The sequence below is a fragment of the Ovis aries genome, chromosome 17 (genome assembly GCF_016772045.2).
Source record: "Ovis aries strain OAR_USU_Benz2616 breed Rambouillet chromosome 17, ARS-UI_Ramb_v3.0, whole genome shotgun sequence".
In the NCBI taxonomy this organism is placed as follows: Eukaryota; Metazoa; Chordata; class Mammalia; order Artiodactyla; family Bovidae; genus Ovis; species Ovis aries.
In genome coordinates, this window is record NC_056070.1 from 70,876,141 (window position 1) to 70,894,220 (window position 18,080).

Below are 18,080 nucleotides of genomic sequence, written 5' to 3' on the forward strand. Positions count from 1 at the left end.
CTGTGTGCCCATCGAGAGAGGAATCAGGTCGGGAGAGAGCCCTGGTCCTGAGACCTGGAGATGATTCCTGCCTGAGGAGTGTCTGTGCTCAGCTGCTGTGGGACTGGCTTTATGCACAGTGAGCCTGGGGAAGCTGCGAGGCCCTGGGCTGGGAAAGCAGCCCTGTCCTGGGGCTCTGCCCCCAGGGCCGGCGCTGCTGCTCTGTCTGACCATGTCTATGGCCACGTCTGAGATTCCCCAGAACAGCTGATCTGCCTTGTCCTGTCCTGTGTCTCATCTCAGATCTGAGACCGACCCATGGCTCTGATAACTCAGCGTGCCCTGTGTCACAGAGAGAACGTCCTGCTACGACATAAAATCCCCCAGTGGAGATGCCGTACCTGTCAGAAAGTCTTTAAAATTATCTTATTTAGAGAACAGAGGCTACAAGGAAAATTATGTTTTAGAAATAGTACCATGGCAATGCAGAACTAAAACAGAGCCGGAGTGGACACAGCCCAGTGACCTAACAACAGCATTTTCTTCAGTTCAATGTAGGCATCTGTTTTAAGTGATGACCTTAGATTTTTACTAATCCATGAACACATTTGGTTCATTTAAAATCTCAGAGTCACACATCCACAGTGTAACATTCACATGCGCTACAGGGTAAGCTACAGTTGGCTGTTGTTGTCCATCCAAACACATCCTGAAGGGTAGAATTTCAAAAGCAATTTGGGGAAAGCTGACTCTAAGAGCTCTATCAGCAGGTCAGGATGTGTGTCTTGGTCCGGACACCAGGGGGCGCTCCGAGGCCTTTCCTGAGTGTCTGGAGGGGTGAGAGCAGAGCCCAGCCCCCTGGTGCTCCCTGGTGCTTCCTGCTCAGGGCTCCCAGCTGTGACCTCCCACCCCCAAGCCCCAAGCAACCCCGCCCCTGATCACACACTGGCCTCCCTCAGGCACAGGGAGCTGACCCAGGTCCCAGAGGTCATCAGAGCATTGTGGGGGCGGGGCGGGGAGGATGGTCATTTGCATGAAAGGCCCCGCCTCTCTCAGGCTATGAAGAGGGGAAGGAGCGGTGTGGGGACGCTCTGCTCAGCTGTGGGGCCGCAGACCACGGGACGCCCTGACCGTGTCCACCATGGCCTGGTCCCCTCTGCTCCTCACCCTGGTCGCTCTCTGCACAGGTGACTGGATGGGGGGACAGGGGAAGGGCCCTGGGAAGCCTCACAGCCTTGCTCTCTGCTATTATGCCTGGACCCCCAAGTCACCATCTCTGTCTCTCCCCCTTCCAGGATCCTGGGCCCAGGCTGTGCCGACTCAGCCACCCTCTGTGTCCGGGTCCCCGGGCCAGAGGGTCTCCATCACCTGCTCTGGAAGCAGCAGCAACATCGGTAGCTATGGTGTATGTTGGTACCAACAGCTCCCAGGATCGGCCCCCAAACTCATCTGTTGTACTACCAGTGGAGCCTTGGAGTCCTCGGACCGATTCTCCTGCTCCAGGTCTGGCAACACGGCCACCCTGACCATCAGCTCGCTCCAGGCTGAGGACGAGGCCGATTATTACTGTGCAGCTGGTGACAGCAGTAGCTATACTGGCACAGTGCTCCAGGCCAGGGGGAAGTGAGACAAAAACCTGCTCTCCTCCCGACATGGGCCTCCCGGGGCCGAAGCATCTCTGTCCAAGCAGACACTGGAGCAGCAGCTCTGAAATGGACATGAAATCGTTTTTCTTTGCGCATGTGAGAACAAGAATGTGTGGTTGTACTCACAACTCACTGCATGTTTTCAGCCAAAACGCCCTCAGCTGCTCTTCCCAGTCCTGCTCCATGTAAGACCATTTAGGGCAAAGGGAATTTGGAATACTCCACCATGTTCAAACCTACTTGTTCAAACATTATCATTTTAATTTCTAATCTTCAGTAGTGTGTTTTCTTATTATTGTCAACTGATATTTTAGAAGAATCTCAATTTAATGGCTTTATTGTTAACCTTCTTCGATAAGGTTGCAGGTATATTAATTCTACACCTGTTTACTGTTGGTTTCTCTAAGCCCCTAGAGCTGGTGCTGCTGTGAGTGACCACACTGCAGCCCTGAGGCCCTGGACTGCTAAAACCGGCAATGGTTTCAGGGCCTGTGTGTGGGGAGACCCATGACCCCAGAGAGATCACAGGTGACTCAGTGGCTCCCTGCACCCTGAGCAGCGACATCAGTGTCTGCCGCTCTGCTCTTACTGGAACCAGCAGAAGCCAGTGAGCCCTCCTCAGTACTCTGGTCCTACCACTCAGACTCCAGGAAGAACCAGGCTCCGGGGTTCCCGCGGGTTTCCTGGATCCAAGGATGTCTCAGCCAACGCAGGGCTCCTGCTCGTCTCTGGGCTGCAGCCTGAGGACGAGGCTGACTCTGACCGTGCAGGCTGGTGCAACAGGGCTCCTCACAGCGACACAGGTAGACGGGAAACTGGGATGAGAGCCTCAGCCTGTCAGAGGCTTGTTCTTAGAGAACCGTCAAATCTTAAATAATACCCCAGAACCAACGTATTACTGAGGTACGTTCTGGTTCATAATATGTCTCCTCCCAATTGTACAGTCAGTTTTGCTGAAATCTCAGAAAATGTAAACAATTTCTGATTCCACTGAAGTGCACCCTGGTCATCCGTGTGATCACGGGAGCCGTGGAGCTGAGCTCCCTCACTTGAGATCAGGAGCAGGAGGCTTTCCCAGGTGCGCCTCCAGCAGAGTCTGTGGACCATCCCAGCAGGCAGATCGTCCCCAGGGTGTGAACTCTGCTCCTGAAGGGCCAGAGCAGAGAGCGTGAGGAGTGAGGGGCACCGGGGATACATCACAGGCGGCAGGGAGCCCCGGGAGTGGCTCTCCTGACCCACAGGTGCTGGCTCTGTGCTGCCCTCTGCTCCTCTCATCTCCACCCCACTGGAGCATTTCCTCCTTCAGGGCTGGGGTGGTCTGTGGACTGTGAGGAGCAGGGGTTCCCAAGATGTTCCCGGGTCCCTCTGCTTGTGACACCCATGATGAGTTCAGATTCAAGGGCCCCACGTCCTGTAGAAGGAACAGCGGGAAGCGGGGATCACCATGGCAATGATGACAAGGGATTCCTGGCAAAATCCCTGCATTTGTGAACCTGTACAGAGGTGAGGGACACTGAGGGTTTCAGCCCTGTTCTCTGGCTCCTGGTGGGTCCTCTCGCCCTCCTGGATCACTCTGGACCCCATCCTGATGAGGAGGCTGGTCATCAGTGTCACACAGCTCATCACTAACCACAGCCACAGGAATTCCCGTGTGATGGGGATGTCTGATGAAAGCTTGGCCTGTACTCCCGTGTCGGCCCCATCACGGCCTGACCCTGGCTGTGACGTCACCAGCACTGGTTTAGATCTCTGCTGTCACTCGTGCTATTAAATCCAGGCAGGCTCATCTCCTCATCCTGCTCCATCATTAGGGGTCCGTGAAATTGTCTCTTTTCCTCTCTGGTCTCCAAATACAAGCAGAATGCCCATGTGCCCAGATACACAGGGTCCCTTGCTGGGGTCCAGCTTCAGCAGAGTCCAGGGATATCCTCCAGATGGACGGCATCCGCAAATGAAGAAAGATAGAGATAGAGATAAAGAGACAACATGGGGTGACCAAGCTTCTTTGGTGAGCGAGGCCCCTGACTTTATTCTTCTTGGGACTTTTATACCCTGAGTTATACATACAGCAAGGTGAGAAATGCAGAGGCAACTCAACATTCCATCAGTAACAACTTTTATCAATATCAGGTTCCTTCCTGCAGAAGTCTTATTTTCTGTACATCGTCTTCTATTCCGGAGGCCTGTTGATATTCCATGACCTCCTTTTGATAAAGGTTGGTCAGCCAGAGCACCAGAACAATGATTTTCCCTTAAAGTGTTTCTTCTTAAATTCTTAGCCTGCGTCACCCTTAAAGTACAAAGTTACATTTTTATGGAGCAAAGATTCAGCAGGTTACAGCAAAGAAAGAACTTATTAACTCAAAGTCTAATGTTGCTAATGCTAAGGCTATTACTTGTTTTTTTCTACATCCTGATTATATGCAATCCCAGGAACAGAATGGATAAGGGATTTGAGAAATTGGCAGCAAGCATTGCAGAGGCTCAAAATGTTGCAAGAGTATGGATAAAGCTGCCATGTAAGCTAGAATGCTAACAGAGGGTTTGAAACACTCCTTTCATGCCCAGGATAGTTATTAACTAAAGCCCTAAGTTAACTCTTTTGGTCAGGGACAGCCCCCTGCTAATGTCGGAAGAGCTGGTGAAAGACATAAAATAGGAAGACAGACAGATTCTGGTTCGGGGGTAGATGCTCAAGCGGGTCCAGAGGGTCCGTCCAGTCCTGAGGCCTTGCTCGAGGGATTCCCTCGAGTCCTGCATGAACTTGTCATGGGTGGGATCTCCCGTGCTGGCTCCCGGCAGTCCCTCACAGGTCTGAGCAGGATGTCGAGGAAGCAGAAGCCCGGCATCTGTGCCCTGGACCCCAGGGGCCTCTCCCACCCCCGCACATCCCTCTCCTGCTCCAGGCTTCATGCTCTGCCCTGAACCCTGACCCTTAGGGAAACTGGGTGCCTCCCTGTCTCTGGACACTGCACCCTAGGAGCCCTCCTCTCCAGGTGAAGGAGACACTTCCCCTTAGGACACGGCTCTCAGACTCCTCACTTGCCCATACCCTCGACTTTTGCCTCATGGTCTCTACCCCTTTTCCCTCCCTGGTTCCTTGTTTGAGATGATATTGGATAAATGTCATTATTTTGGACACGGACCTTATAAACCCATCTCCATTAAATCTATGGATTCTAACAATCAAAGGTCAGAACCTTAGACTTCACCATGTCCAGTGAAGATCAGGTAACGGTCATAAGGGTTTCTCAACCAGAGATGAAACAGGAGCCCAGACAAGGATGCGATACCCATTTATAGGCATAATATTTTATATCAAACATTTAATATAGGAAGATTATAAAATTAGACTAGAAACATCTTTAAACATCTGAGTCAAAAAGACGTACTGTGAGGACCTTGATCAAGGGTAAGTGAGAAGCCCTGGAAGTGACCAAGAAGAGAACTGTTGCACCTGAGAGCTGCCTATTCTCTTTGCAAAGAGAGAAATAAGAGCAGAGGCATGCAGTCTGGGCTGGGAAGGTCCCGGGAGGCCCTGTACATTCAGCCCTGACTACCTGTCAACCTGGGAAGGAAGCTCACACAGAACCATGAGCAGGCATGACCCACGGGCATGCTGGGAGTTTGAACCTGGAAACTCAGGTTCCGGTGGCTGTGTTCTGGCAGTGAACCCACGAGCTAGGCGGAGCGAGCTGAGACATCAGGGAATCCTGAACTTCATTAGTTTATCAGCATGCCATTCAGGGGTCTGAGGTCATTAGGCACCTGGAAAACTCAATGACCAGGCCCAAACTAGACGAAGGGGGCTCATTCTATTGCCCTGGGTGGTGACGTCAGGAAGACCCAGCTGCAAGTTTGAGAAAGCCCTTCCTAGAGGCTGTGGTGTGAAGTGGGGAGAAGGAGGCCTGAGTCCAGCAGGGGGCGCTGTGGGTCTGGTCCTGAGAGCGCAGGGTCCTGGCCAGGCAGGCTGGCACCTCCTCCCTTGGCTCTTGCCCACGTGGGCAGCAGGGTCCTCACTGGAGGGTGACGTCCTACACCTGGGCCCCCAGGGGACATGGCAGCTCTCAGCTCAGAGCCACAGGCTCGCCTCTCAGTTCCTGCTGCTCTGTCGTGGGGTCAGTGCCCAGACCTGACATCCACCCAAGGACAGAGGGCCGGTCATACAACGAAAATGGACTTCCTTCAGGAACCTCGCCCTCCAGGGACACCTGGACAGGGGGTGAGACCCCTGCAGAGGCTGCCCCATTGCCCGCAGAGCACCCGGGTATTCCCAGTGGAGGAGGGACGCAGGCAAGAGCCCTCTGTCACCATGCCTGTCATTTAAAAGTGTCCCCTGCTGTGTTATTTGGCAGTTTCAGCATTTGGAGTGAAGCCTGGAAACTGGGACTGTGTCAGTTTATGTGGCTTCATTCCTCGCTCCTTCCCTTTATGTTGACACCTGTGACATGAAATACATGAACTCAGAGCTCCGCCAACTGTCATCAGCATGTTCGTATAATAAGAAGAGAGTTAAGGAGGAATACATATCTCCACCTCTATGAGCTGAGCTTTTCAAGCGCCTCTGACAGAGATCAGATGGATTTCATTAAACAGATGCTTTAGCAGCAAATCTAACACGAATACAAAATAAGAAGAGTATTTACATTTTTATGTGAAAGCAGCAAGAGATGAACAAGACCTTCCCCGTCTCTTCCACACACCTGAACACGAGACGTCTGAGCCCCTTCTCCTCCTCGTTGCCCCCACACCCCTCCTCCGTCCCGCGTCCATCGGCTCCACCCAGAACCACAGGGAAGGGAGTTTTACAAGGTCCACGGTGCTCACCACACCCACCTGTTCACACACCGTGTTTTTCTATTTCTGACGATGAGACATGTGTTCCAACTTTGCTGGAAGTGAACATGCCAGCTATCATAATTGCATGATGAGATGGTGACGTTTTTACCCCTAAAATCTACAGTTCTACTGAAGCTAGTCCACTCTGTCTTATCTTTTTACAGCACAGGAGGCTGTCACCCCTAGCCTGGCCGTGTGGCTCTGCATGTCACCACCCCTGTCCTGGTCCCCCCCACCGCCGGGACTAGAGACACTTTACAAGACTGTGTCCAGGGTGACTGCTCACCCTTCACAGCAGACACAGGCTCCGGGATCTCCTGCTCGGCTCAGGGCTGGAGGAGGAAGGACAGCACCGCCCAGACGGGACTCAGGGTTCCCTGAGAAGACAGAGAGTGTTCTAAAGACGGGCTCAGGTTTGGGAAAGGCTGGATTATTGTGGCAAGAGAGACAGACTTGCAAACTCCTCCTTCAGCCTCAGACAATCCGGGGAGGAGATACAGGACCGAGGTCACCAGGTCACAGGGGCACAATTGCTGAAAGATGTTGCCCCATCTCTCAGGGGCTCCTCCCCGAGCTGTCCCCACTCTGCGTGAGGTCCAGCATCTGCCTCCTTCAAGTCCCCCCATCCCAGGGCCCTCAGGTGACCTGGGCAGGGAGAGGAGGAAGGGATTTGCGTGAGGCGCCCCCTCCTCCTGACGGGCTGGAGGCATTAAAAGGCCCAGGACCCCACCTGCAGCCCAGGAGGTGAGGAGGCCGCGTCCTGGAAGGGTCCCCACTGTGGCCTGGACTGTGCTTCTGCTCGGGCTGCTTGCTTGTGGCTCAGGTCAGGGGCTGGGACTGGGCACCCTTGGGGCACCTCCACGCAGGGTCTCAGGGCACCTCACCTCCATAACAACCACCTTCTCTCTGCTGTCTCTCTTAGGGGTAGAAGCTCAGACTGTGATCCAGGAACCGTCACTGTTAGTGTCTCCAGGAGGGACGGTCACCCTCACCTGTGCACTGAGCTCTGGGTCAGTCACTACTTACAACGAACCCAGCTGGTACCAGCAGACCCCAGGCCAGGCTCCCAGAAATGTTATCTACAACACAAATACCCATGCCTCTGGGGTCCCTGATCGCTTCTCTGCCTCCATCTCTGGGAACAAAGCCACCCTCACCATCACGGGGGCCCAGCCCAAGGACGAGGCTGACGATCACTGCTTGCTGGACCAGGGCAGCGGTAGGTACAGCTGCACAGTGGTGGGAGCCCATGGGGAAGTGCTACTCAGCCCTGCCCATGTGCCCGGAGCGTCAGCCTTTAGAGGCAGGAGAGGGAGGAAGTGGTCAGCACCCCTATGGGGAGGGAGGCTCTGGATCCATCTCCTGCCCGTGGTTCACGGCCCCGTGCCTCTTTCAGTCTCTCCCCGGGTGTGTCCAGGTCTCCAAGAGGACCCCTCAGCCCATAATGATGGGAAGGGGGCCTCAGGTGCCCATTTTATCAACAACATTGAGACTCAGAGACCCCCAACAGCCAGCACGACCCTTCTTGTTCAAAGAGTTTTAAGAGACGTACTCACTTTCATTAACTTGATGACGCAGAATTGCCGGGGTCCAGCCCTGGTGGATCCAGGGAATTCGAAGGGTGGACGGTGTTGGTGTGGAAAGACTTGTTTATTGATTGATATAAGATTAGATTAAGAAACTATAGCATAGTAGGAAGATTAAGTGGAGGAAGAGGGCTGAATAGCTTGGTTTACGCGGAAGACCAATCAAATTCCAGACAAGGAATTTGCACCATCTACGTTGGGCCACCGGCGCTCACTTGAATATCTAAGGGTGCCTTGCCTTGGGCTCCCTTTTGCGCGCGTCTTAACAGCCAGGGCAAGTAAGTAGACCTGGCGAGCCTCCGCGCCCCAGGTGGAGATTCAGCCTGAAATTAAAGTAAAGAGCAGAGAGAGGGAAAAGGAGAGAAAAAGAGAGAGAGAGAGACACGGGGGAGCCAGATTCCCAAGAAACCAGGCCGAGAGACTAGTCCCAGAAACTGGTCCGAGAAGCTGGTTCGAGAAACTGGTCCAATCCTTTATTGTTCAGAAGGCCTTTTATACTTTTGATAAAAAATGGAGATCAATGGGTAACAAAAAATTATGTGGTGTTCGCAGCCCAGACTCTTTCTATACATCATTTTGTATACAAAAGGTCTCAGGTGATTTACAGTATTTTCTGGCCAAGAGGCTTGTTAACACTTTTTGGTTCTCTTCCTTAATGAATGTTAATTTTGTTTCCCCTAAAGTGTTTTTCTTTAATCTGCATCTCCTTAAAGCACTAAAGTTACATCTCTATAGAACAAAGGTGCAGTGGGATATAACAAAGAAGGTACTTAACTCAAAGAGCTAATGTTGCTAATACAAGGTCTACTACTTGTTTTTCTATATACCAACTGTATCTAAAAATAAAGGATATGAAAATTTGGCAGCAAGCATTGACTCAACAAATGAAACTTTTAATCAGTCCTATTCTAAAGATTTTGACTCTTCGGAAGCCCCTGCATTCCTAGGATGTTTTAAGCTTCCTGTGCCTCCTGCGGTCAGGAGGCCTCAAACAATCACATGTGCAGCTGTACGAGTCCTGCAGGCAGGCTAGAAAGCCATCAGAGGGTTTTTTGGATTGAAACACTCTTTCAAATGCAGAAGACTAAAGCCCTGAATTGACTTTTTCAGAAAATGTCAGAAGAGTGGAAGAGCAGAGCACAAAAGCCGGCAGATTTTTGTTGGGGTACATGCTTAGGAATTTCCAGAGGGGTCCCTGAAGTCTGAGCATGCCTTGCGTATGTCAGCTTCCTTCCTCATGACCTTGTCATGGGCGGGATTCCTCACACTGGCTCCCGGCACAGAATAAAGTAACACTTGTACATTTCTTTACATGTGTGCAATAGCCTGATCCACAGAACACGAGCTGATGTGATTATACACCACGTGCTCACAGTCATCACACTGAAGCTAATCATGGAAGAGAAGCTTTGAAAGCCTGCAAGTCTGATATTGTCCCAGACAGCGCCTGCTCTCTGAAAGTCTTTTCCCAGAAGACTTCTAGGCCTTTTTCATTTGGGTCTTCACTTAATCAATCTGACATGGTTTTGCTATTTTAAAATGCCGTATTAAATGTCTGTGAATTTTATTGATGGCCATATTGGTAGACTTTTAAATGTACATACACATGTGTATATGTATGTATGCATGTATGTATGCATATTTGATTTTGGAAAGTGTTGCTCCCTGAGAAGCTGGACAGCCAGTGTCTATCTCTGCTGTGCTCATAGCACAGGGCATGGCTGCATATGTTCCTGGGCTGACAGCGAGCCGGCATCAGCCTCGGTCCAGTACCACTTCCACCAAGAGATGGGGTCTGTGGGGATTATAAGAGGCGCTGTGGGTCTCCCCAGGGTCTGCACTGTGGGCAGCGCCTGCTGTGTGACTCCCGCCCCCACCAACTACTAGGTCTGGATGAATGGGTCTCTGTGTGTGATGGGCACTCAGCAGGGTGTCCTCTCTGGCCTGGCCTGGGTCCCTGCTCACAGGTCACTGTGGATGCCGGGAGATGCTTCCTCCTGGTCCCGCCTGGGGGCAAACTCTGAGTCTCCCGCCTCACCCCGATTCCCTAAACTCATCCATGGACATGAGCTTGACCCGCCCCCCCCTTCCCCGGGTCAACAGTACTGAATACCAGGTGGGCACAGGTGGTTGGCCCTGCAGTCACCCGCTCCCTTTCTGGTGACTGAGGCCAGGGAGCCCAGGGGGCTGAGAGTCCACCCACTGCGGCACAGCAGCCCCCTCAGCCTGAGTCCCCTCCCTGAGGACAGCAGCCCAGCACAGCGGGGCTTCACACCTGCCCGGATGGAAGGAGCTGCTGACAGTCGTCTCCCTGTGTTCCCAGGTCAGTCAGCAGGTCAGAGAACAGGGGTCAGTGCCCCTCTTGCTGGGCCAGTGGTAGTGAACACATACCCCTGACCTGCTGCGGCAGGAGGTGCTCCTGATTAAAGGAACAGGAAATGGCAATCACAGTTTCTTCATGTACTCTCCTCAAAGTCCAATATCTAGTAAAAAAAAATCACTGATACCAACAACTGAAAAAATAAGTAATGCTGGCTAAAGAGACCACAGGCGTCAATGCTGAGACGACTCAGATGGGGAAATCAGGTGACAGGCATGTTTAGTGAACAACAGTCAAATCTATTTGGTGAGCAAGTACAAGCACTTTTGGGGAAAAGGGAAAAGGAAATAAATGGAAAAAATACAGTTACAAGAACAAAGAGGGGCTTCCATCATAGCTCAGTCGGAAAGGAATCCTCCTGCAATTCAGGAATCCACCTGCAATGCAGGAGACCCTGCCGGGGTCCAGCCCCGGGGGATCCAGGGAATTCGAAGTGGGGATGGCGTTGGCGAGGAAAACTTATTTATTTATTAATATAAGATTAGATTAGGCAGAAATAGTGTAGTAGGAAAATTAAGTGGAGAAAGAAGGCTGAATAGCTTGTTTTACGTGGGAAGCCAATAAAGTTCCAGACAAGGAGCTTGCACCATCTACGTTAGGCCACCGGCATCCTCTTGAATATCGGGGGATGCCCCGCCTTGGGCTCCCCCTCACGTGGATCTTAAAAGCCAGGGCAGGTAAGTATACATGGTGAGCCTCCACGCCCCAGATGGGAATTCAGCCAAAATTAGAGAGGAGACACAGGGGAAACCAGTCCAGTGACTGGCCCCGTCCTCTATTGTTCAGAAGGCCTTTTATACTTTTGATAAAACATGGAGATCAATGGGTAACACCAAGTTATGCAGCGTTAACAGTCCAGACTCTTATCAAAACCAGGCTTTTCTCTCTGCATACCTAATTGTATACACAAGTCTTAGGTGATTTACATCATCTTCTGGCCAAAAAGGGCTAATTAATATTTTACAGCCTTTTTTCTGATAAGGGTTTGTTAACTAGAAGACTTATTTGTGTTGACCTTCCCAAAGTCTGGTGCCCCTCTCAGAAAGTACTAAATAAAGTTACATTCTTACATAGCAAGGACACAAGAGGAGTGCAGTGATACATAACAAAGAGAAAAGTAATTAACTCAAAAGTCTAGTGTTGCTAACATCAAAACTACTATATATCTTTTTCCACATCCCTTTTACATTGATTAACATCCTCCCAGGTGCCTAAAAGATAAAGAATATGGAGGTCTGGAGGCAATCATTGAGTCAACAGTGAAAACCCATCACCAATATGATTTTTAGCTCTTTGAAAAGGCTCTGTATCTTAAGATGCTTTAAGCTCTGTGCCTCTCGCGGTTGGGGGGCTGTAAGCAATTCACAAGCTGTAAGAGGTCCGGGGAACCTGTTAGGCAAGCTAGAGAGCTATCAGAGAGGGTTTAACTGAAACATCCCTTTCAAATGCAGAAGACTAAAGCCCTGATTTGACTTTTTTCCAGAGAATATTAGAAGAGTGGAAAAGCAGGCAGATTCTTATTTTTTGGGGGGTGGATGCTCAGGAAATTCCAGGGGGAAAACCTGAGGTGTGATTAGCCTTGCCATCAGAGCTCTGCCGCATGACCTTGTCACGGGTGGAATTCCTCACGCTGGCTCCAGGAAGACCCAGGTTCGATTCCTGGGTCTGGAAGATCTGCTGGAGAAGGAAATGGCAACTCTCTCCAGTGTTCTTGCCTGGAGAATCCCATGGACAGAGGAGCCTGGTGGCCTACAGACCACCGAGTTGCAAGAGTGGGACACTTCAGTTCAGTTCAGTTCAGTTCAGTTCATTTCAGTCACTCAGTTGTGTCTGACTCTTTGCGACTCCATGAACCTCAGCACATCAGGCCTCCCTGTCCATCAGCAACTCTTGGAGTTGACCCAAATCCATGTCCTTTGAGTCGCTGATGCCATCAACCATCTCATCCTCTGTCGTCCCTTCTCCCGCCTTCAATCTTTCCCAGCATCAGGGTCTTTTCAAATGAGTCAGCTCTTCACATGAGGGTGGCCAAAGTATTGAGTTTCAGCTTCAGCATCAGTCCTTCCCATGAATATTCACAACTGATTTCCTTTAGGATGGACTGGTTGGATCTCCTTGCAGTCCAAGGGACTCTAAAGAGTCTTCTCCAACATCACAGTGCAAAAGCATCAATTCTTCAGCACTCAGCTTTCTTTATACTCCAACTCTCACATCCATACATGACCACTGGAAAAACCATAGCCTTGACTAGACGGATCTGTGTTGACAAAGTAATGTCTCTGCTTTTCCATATGCTTTCTAGGTTGGTCATAACTTTCCTTCCAAGGAGTAAGCGTCTTTTAATTTCATGGCTTGCAGTCACCATCTGCAGTGATTTTGGAGCCCAGAAAAATAAAGTCAGCCACTGTTTCCACTCTTTCCCCATCTATTTTCCATAAGTGATGTGACCTGCCTCTTGAGAAATCTGTATGCAGGTCAGGAAGCAACAGTTAGAACTGGACATGGAATGACAGACTGGTTCCGAATAGGAAAAGGAGTACGTCAAGGCTGTATATTGTCACCCTGCTTATTTAACTTCTATGAGGAGTACATCATGAGAAACGATGGACTGGAAGAAACACAAGCTGGAATCAAGATGGCCGGGAGCAATATCAATCACCTCAGATATGCAGATGATATCACCCTTACGGCAGAAAGTGAAGAGGAACTAAAAGCCTCTCAATGAAAGTAAAAGAGGAGAGCGAAAAACCTGGCTTAACGCTCAATATTCAGAAAACACAGATCATGGCATCCGGTCCCATCACTTCATGGGAAATAGTTGGGGAAACAGTGTCAGACTTTATTTTGGGGGGCTCCAAAATCACTGCAGATGGTGACTGCAGCCATGAAATTAAAAGACACTTACTCCTTGGAAGAAAAGGTATGACCAACCTAGATAGTATATTCAAAACAGAGACATTACTTTGCCGACTAAGGTCCGTCTAGTCAAGGCTATGGTTTTTCCTGTGGTCAAGTATGGATGTGAGAGTTGGATTGTGAAGAAGGCTGAGCGCCGAATAATTGATGCTTTTGAATTGTGGTGTTGGAGAAGACTCTTGAGAGTCCCTTGGACTGCAAGGAGATCCAACCAGTCCATTCTGAAGGAGATCAGCCCTGGAATTTCTTTGGAAGGAATGATGCTAAAGCTGAAGCTCCAGTACTTTGGCCACCTCATTGGAAGAGCTGACTCATTGGAAAAGACCCTGATGCTGGGAGGGATTGGGGGCAGGAGGAGAAGGGGATGACTGAGGATGAGATGGCTGGATGGCATCACGGACTCGATGGACATGAGTCTGAGTGAACTCTGGGAGTCGATGAAGGACAGGGAGGCCTGGTGTGCTGCGATTCATGGGGTCACAAAGAGTCGGACATGACTGAGTGACTGAACTAACTAACTAACTAACTGATGGGACCAGATGCACTGATCTTAGTTTTCTGAATGTTGAGTTTTAAGCCACCTTTTTCACTCTCCTCTTTCACTTTCATCAAGAGGCTCTTTAGTTCTTCTTCACTTTCTGGCATAAGGGTGGTGTCATCTGCATATCTGAGGCTGTTGATATTTCTCCCAGCAATCTTGACTCCAGCTTGTGCTTCCCCCAGCCCTGCGTTTCTCATGATGTACTCTGCATATATGTTAAATAAGCAGGGTGACAATATACAGCCTTGATGTACTCCTTCAAAAACATTCAGGATCACGATTATTTAAAATAGTATATAATTTTAAAATTATATAAATTTATAAGTAGTTCAAAGTGTAAGATATTCTGGTACCAGCCAAATAAAAGATAGCATACACTTTGATCATGTCAGTAGGAAAACTGAAAACATTTAGCAAGGAACGTATAAGGAAATTCAAACAAGTGATAAAATTTTTCTCACAAGACACACTGAGTAGAAATGTCAGCAGTGCTTAGCCAGATTGTAAAGCACGTCATCACTGATAACGTTGCTTCCTTCTACGTGTTATCTTTTGAGAAGGTGGTGGGGGTGTGCGCAGAGGTGACGGGGCAGAACCTTCAGTTGTCAAAGGAGGGATGCTAGTTCCGTCACCGTGCAGGTGTCTAGTCAGTGTCAGGCTCTGCAGCAGCGACATGGGTCCCCTGCACAGTCTGTGCTGCCTCAGCTAGGCCCATTATCCAGTTTAGCGATCAGGTTCTCTTGTCCTGGAAAGAGCAACAAAACTGGGCATGTGATGTGCCCAGACACCAACAGGTGCCATAGAAAACCCAAGCACTGATATCTGCTGGTCCCCAACCCTCAGATCCACCATTGCCCCTCTGGCTCCAGACGCAGCTGCTCAATTTCCTTGATGACTCTGGGCTCCTCTCCTAGGATGGAAGGCGAAGACCAGGAGAGTGAGTATGATACAGGCACCTCGTCACAGGTGGTGCCACCAAGGTCACCTTCTCCTCTGTGTCCTAGGAGCAGGCAGAGTAAGCCTGACACAGGAAGACAGGTTCTGACTCCCAAGCAGATACAGAGGGAACAGTGGGAAATATTTTATGTAGCTCACATAGGAAAGAGGAGACCGGGAAAACAGTACAATTGGATCAGGGAGTATATTTAAGAACAAAATGCCATTGTCCCTTGGAAAGGACCTTGAGAGTGTGCGTGTGTGTGTGTGTGTGTGTGTGTGTGTGTGTGTGTGTGTGTGTGTGTGTAAGTCACACTGGTTAACTTCTAAAAGAAGAGGAAAGAATCCAGTGCCCTGCACAGCCAGGTAGCTACATCCATGGGGTTGTCATGGATGACCCTGACTTGATCCTGATTTAAAGGAATTTGTGTCCCAGACAACCCCTCAGTCTTGACCTCTGAGCAGCCTAGGGCGCTGTGGACAGACTTGCCTGAGTGGTCTGAGGTGAGCCCTCAGACAGCCTTGAGGTCACAGGGGACACAGAAGGGGCACCTGACCTGGCCCTAAGGCGGGGACAGTGCACAGAACAGGGGCAGGAGCTGTCCCTGAGAGGGTCTCATCACCAGGTCACAGGATGTGTGTCTGGTCCTGGACACCAGGGGCGCTTGTCGGCCGCTCCTGTGGGTCTGGGGGTGAGAGCTGGGAAACAGGCCCCTGGCACTGCCCAGTGGCTTCTGCTCAGGGCGCCCAGCTGTGACCTCCCACCCATGGACCACCCACAGTGCCGCCCCTGCATGCCCCTTGGCCACCCTCCAGCACAGGGACAGGAACCAGGGTCCAGGGAGGGGTCAGAGAGCTGGGGGTTTTCAGAGAGCTGGGGGTGGGGTCAGAGAGCTGGGGGAGGTGATTTGCATGAAAGGCCCCGCCCTGTCTCAGCGTATGAAGAGGGGAAGAGGGGGTGTGGGGACACTCTGTTCAGCTGTGGGGCCACAGATGGCAGGACGCCCTGACCGTGGCCAACATGGCCTGGTCCCCTCTGCTCCTCACCCTGGGCGCTCTCTGCACGGGTGACTGGATGGGGGAACAGGGAAGGGCCCTGGGAAGGCTCACAGGCCCTGCTCCCTGCTCTTGAGTCTGGACCCCACAGTCACCATCTCTGTCTCTCCCCCTTCCAGGATCCTGGGCCCAGGCTGTGCTGACTCAGCCACCCTCCGTGTCTGGATACCCAGGTCAGATGGTCACCATCTCCTGCACTGCAAGCAGCAGCAACATGAGGCTTGGCGATGTGGGCTGGTACCAACAGCTCCCCGGATCCGCTCCCAGAACCGTAATCTATGATACTATTGATCGACCTTCGGGGGTCCCAGACCGATTCTCTGGCTCCAGGTCTGACAGCACAGTCACCCTGACTATCACTTCGCTCCAGGCTGAGGACGAGGCAGATTATCACTGTTCAGCTTATGACAGCGGCATCAGTGCTGGCACGGAGCTCCAGGCCAGCGGGGAAGTGAGACAAAACCTGTTCTTCTCACAGTCCTGGACCTCTCTGGACTGAAACATCCTCTGCCAAAGTAGGTGCTTCTGTGGTTTGTTTGGTCTTAAGTTGGGATCTGAGCCCCACACCAGGAACTTGGTTCAGGAAATCTGTTCAGATCTTCTAAATCTGCTGCCCCTACCCCTGGCTTTTCCTTTCAGCCATGGGTTACCTGACTTCCCCAATATCAGAAGAAATCTCTGGATGCCAGGGGCAGATGTCCTGGGACGGAGTCCATGACGGGTCAAGTCACGACTACAGAAACAGAGGCCAGCTGTGTGTGAGTGAGGACACGTCAGAGTGTTACCATGTGTCCTGGTCCCAACAGCTCTCCCGCTCTCTGATGCTGGGAGTGGACGCTCGGGGGTCTCTGCTCGTTTCCCTGGCCTCAAGTCTGCGGTGTGGTCTCCTTGGCCATCAGTGGGCAGAGCTGAGGCTCAGGGTGCTGCTCCTGCCTTTCTTGTGACAGCTTCTCAGGCTCCCCCAGAGCTCCAGGCCCGCGGGGACTAGACCGGGACTCGGCTCTCATCTGGGGAGGTGGGGCCACCCAGCAACCCCCTGCTCAGGCTCTGCCTGGGCATTCTCCTGCTGTTGCTGCTCCACCCTGGGTCCAGGTCATCCAGGGGTGCTGCCTGGGTGTGGCGGCTCCTCCTCGCCTCTCTGTCCTCAAAGTCCCTCCAGCAGCCCATTCCTAGGACAGGGTCTCAAAGGAAAGAGAAGGCCCATGTCCCCATCACCAGAGTCACAGTGTCTCTCTGTCCTGAAGCTCAGGGGCTGAGGTGGGAGGTCTGGGTGAGGTCACCCATGAGGCCCCCATTCTGCTCCTCAGCTCTCCTGCCCAGGGACTGGGTCCTGCTCTCAGCCTCCTCTCTGTCCCCTCACAGTGGCCATGGCTCATGGCTGTTGATTCAGCCACATTCAGTGACTACGTCCGAGGACAGAAGGCCACTCTCACTTGGGCTGGAAAGATTGACCATGCTGTCAGCCAGGGGACAGCTTGGCTGCAGCCACATCCATGCTGGGTCCCTAAGCTCCTAACCCTCGGGAGTCACAACTTGCCCCCAGAGTCTCAGAGAAGCTTTCGGGCCCCTGGTCAGGTGAAGCCCTCTGACCATCTCTGGGCTCTAGCCCGAGGATGAGGCTGATTGCCACCACTCAGCTGAAAGGCGAACCCTGCTGCTCATCCCAGGGCAGAAGTGAATCAAGAACCTTGAGCTCCAGGCCTCACCTAGCACACGTGGCTCATAGAACACCATCTAATGTCCCCATACAAGACCAGGCTGGGTCTCCACTGACACTGCAGGGTACCGCACAAAGGATTTGTCAACTACAAATTGGCACTTATCAAGTGCCTTGCCAGTGATGGAACAAGGCTTTTGCCGCCTGCCTCTACAGAGATTGAACCCCTTGCTGCTATAACTGTTGACCTTCAACAACCCCAGAGGGAGTTCAGGGTGGAGTGAGGCACTCTGTGCTCCAGGGAATGTGGTGGGACAGGTCTTGAGACAGTTGGATGTTTTTAGGAACAGATGTTACTGTTCAATCATTGATATCTCCTCATATCTCAGTTCAGTCTGTCAGTCAGCTCAGCTGTGTACGACCCTGTGACCCCACAGACTCCAGCACAGCAGACATCCCTGTCCATCACCAACTCCCGGAGCTTACTCAAACTCATCACTCTTGAGTCAGTATGCCATCCAAACATCTCATCCTCTATCATTCC

The 18,080-nt window shown here is 51.5% G+C and overlaps 1 protein-coding gene across 12 annotated transcripts in view; it reads left to right on the forward strand.

Moving 5' to 3' along the window:
* Positions 1-18,080, forward strand: part of LOC114108841 (immunoglobulin lambda-1 light chain) — a 469,312-nt gene that overhangs the window by 125,384 nt on the left and 325,848 nt on the right. For 3 of the 12 annotated variants that reach the window (XM_060401337.1, XM_060401338.1, XM_060401341.1), the window contains exon 2: positions 1,275-1,542. The exons of 5 other annotated variants lie outside the window; for them this stretch is intronic. In XM_060401337.1, the coding sequence (XP_060257320.1) occupies positions 1,275-1,542 (268 nt within the window). Of the gene's footprint in view, positions 1-1,067; positions 1,167-1,274; positions 1,576-18,080 lie in introns of those variants that run through there. 4 more of the 12 variants (XM_060401347.1, XM_060401346.1, XM_060401339.1 and 1 more) reach the window with 4 other exon arrangements.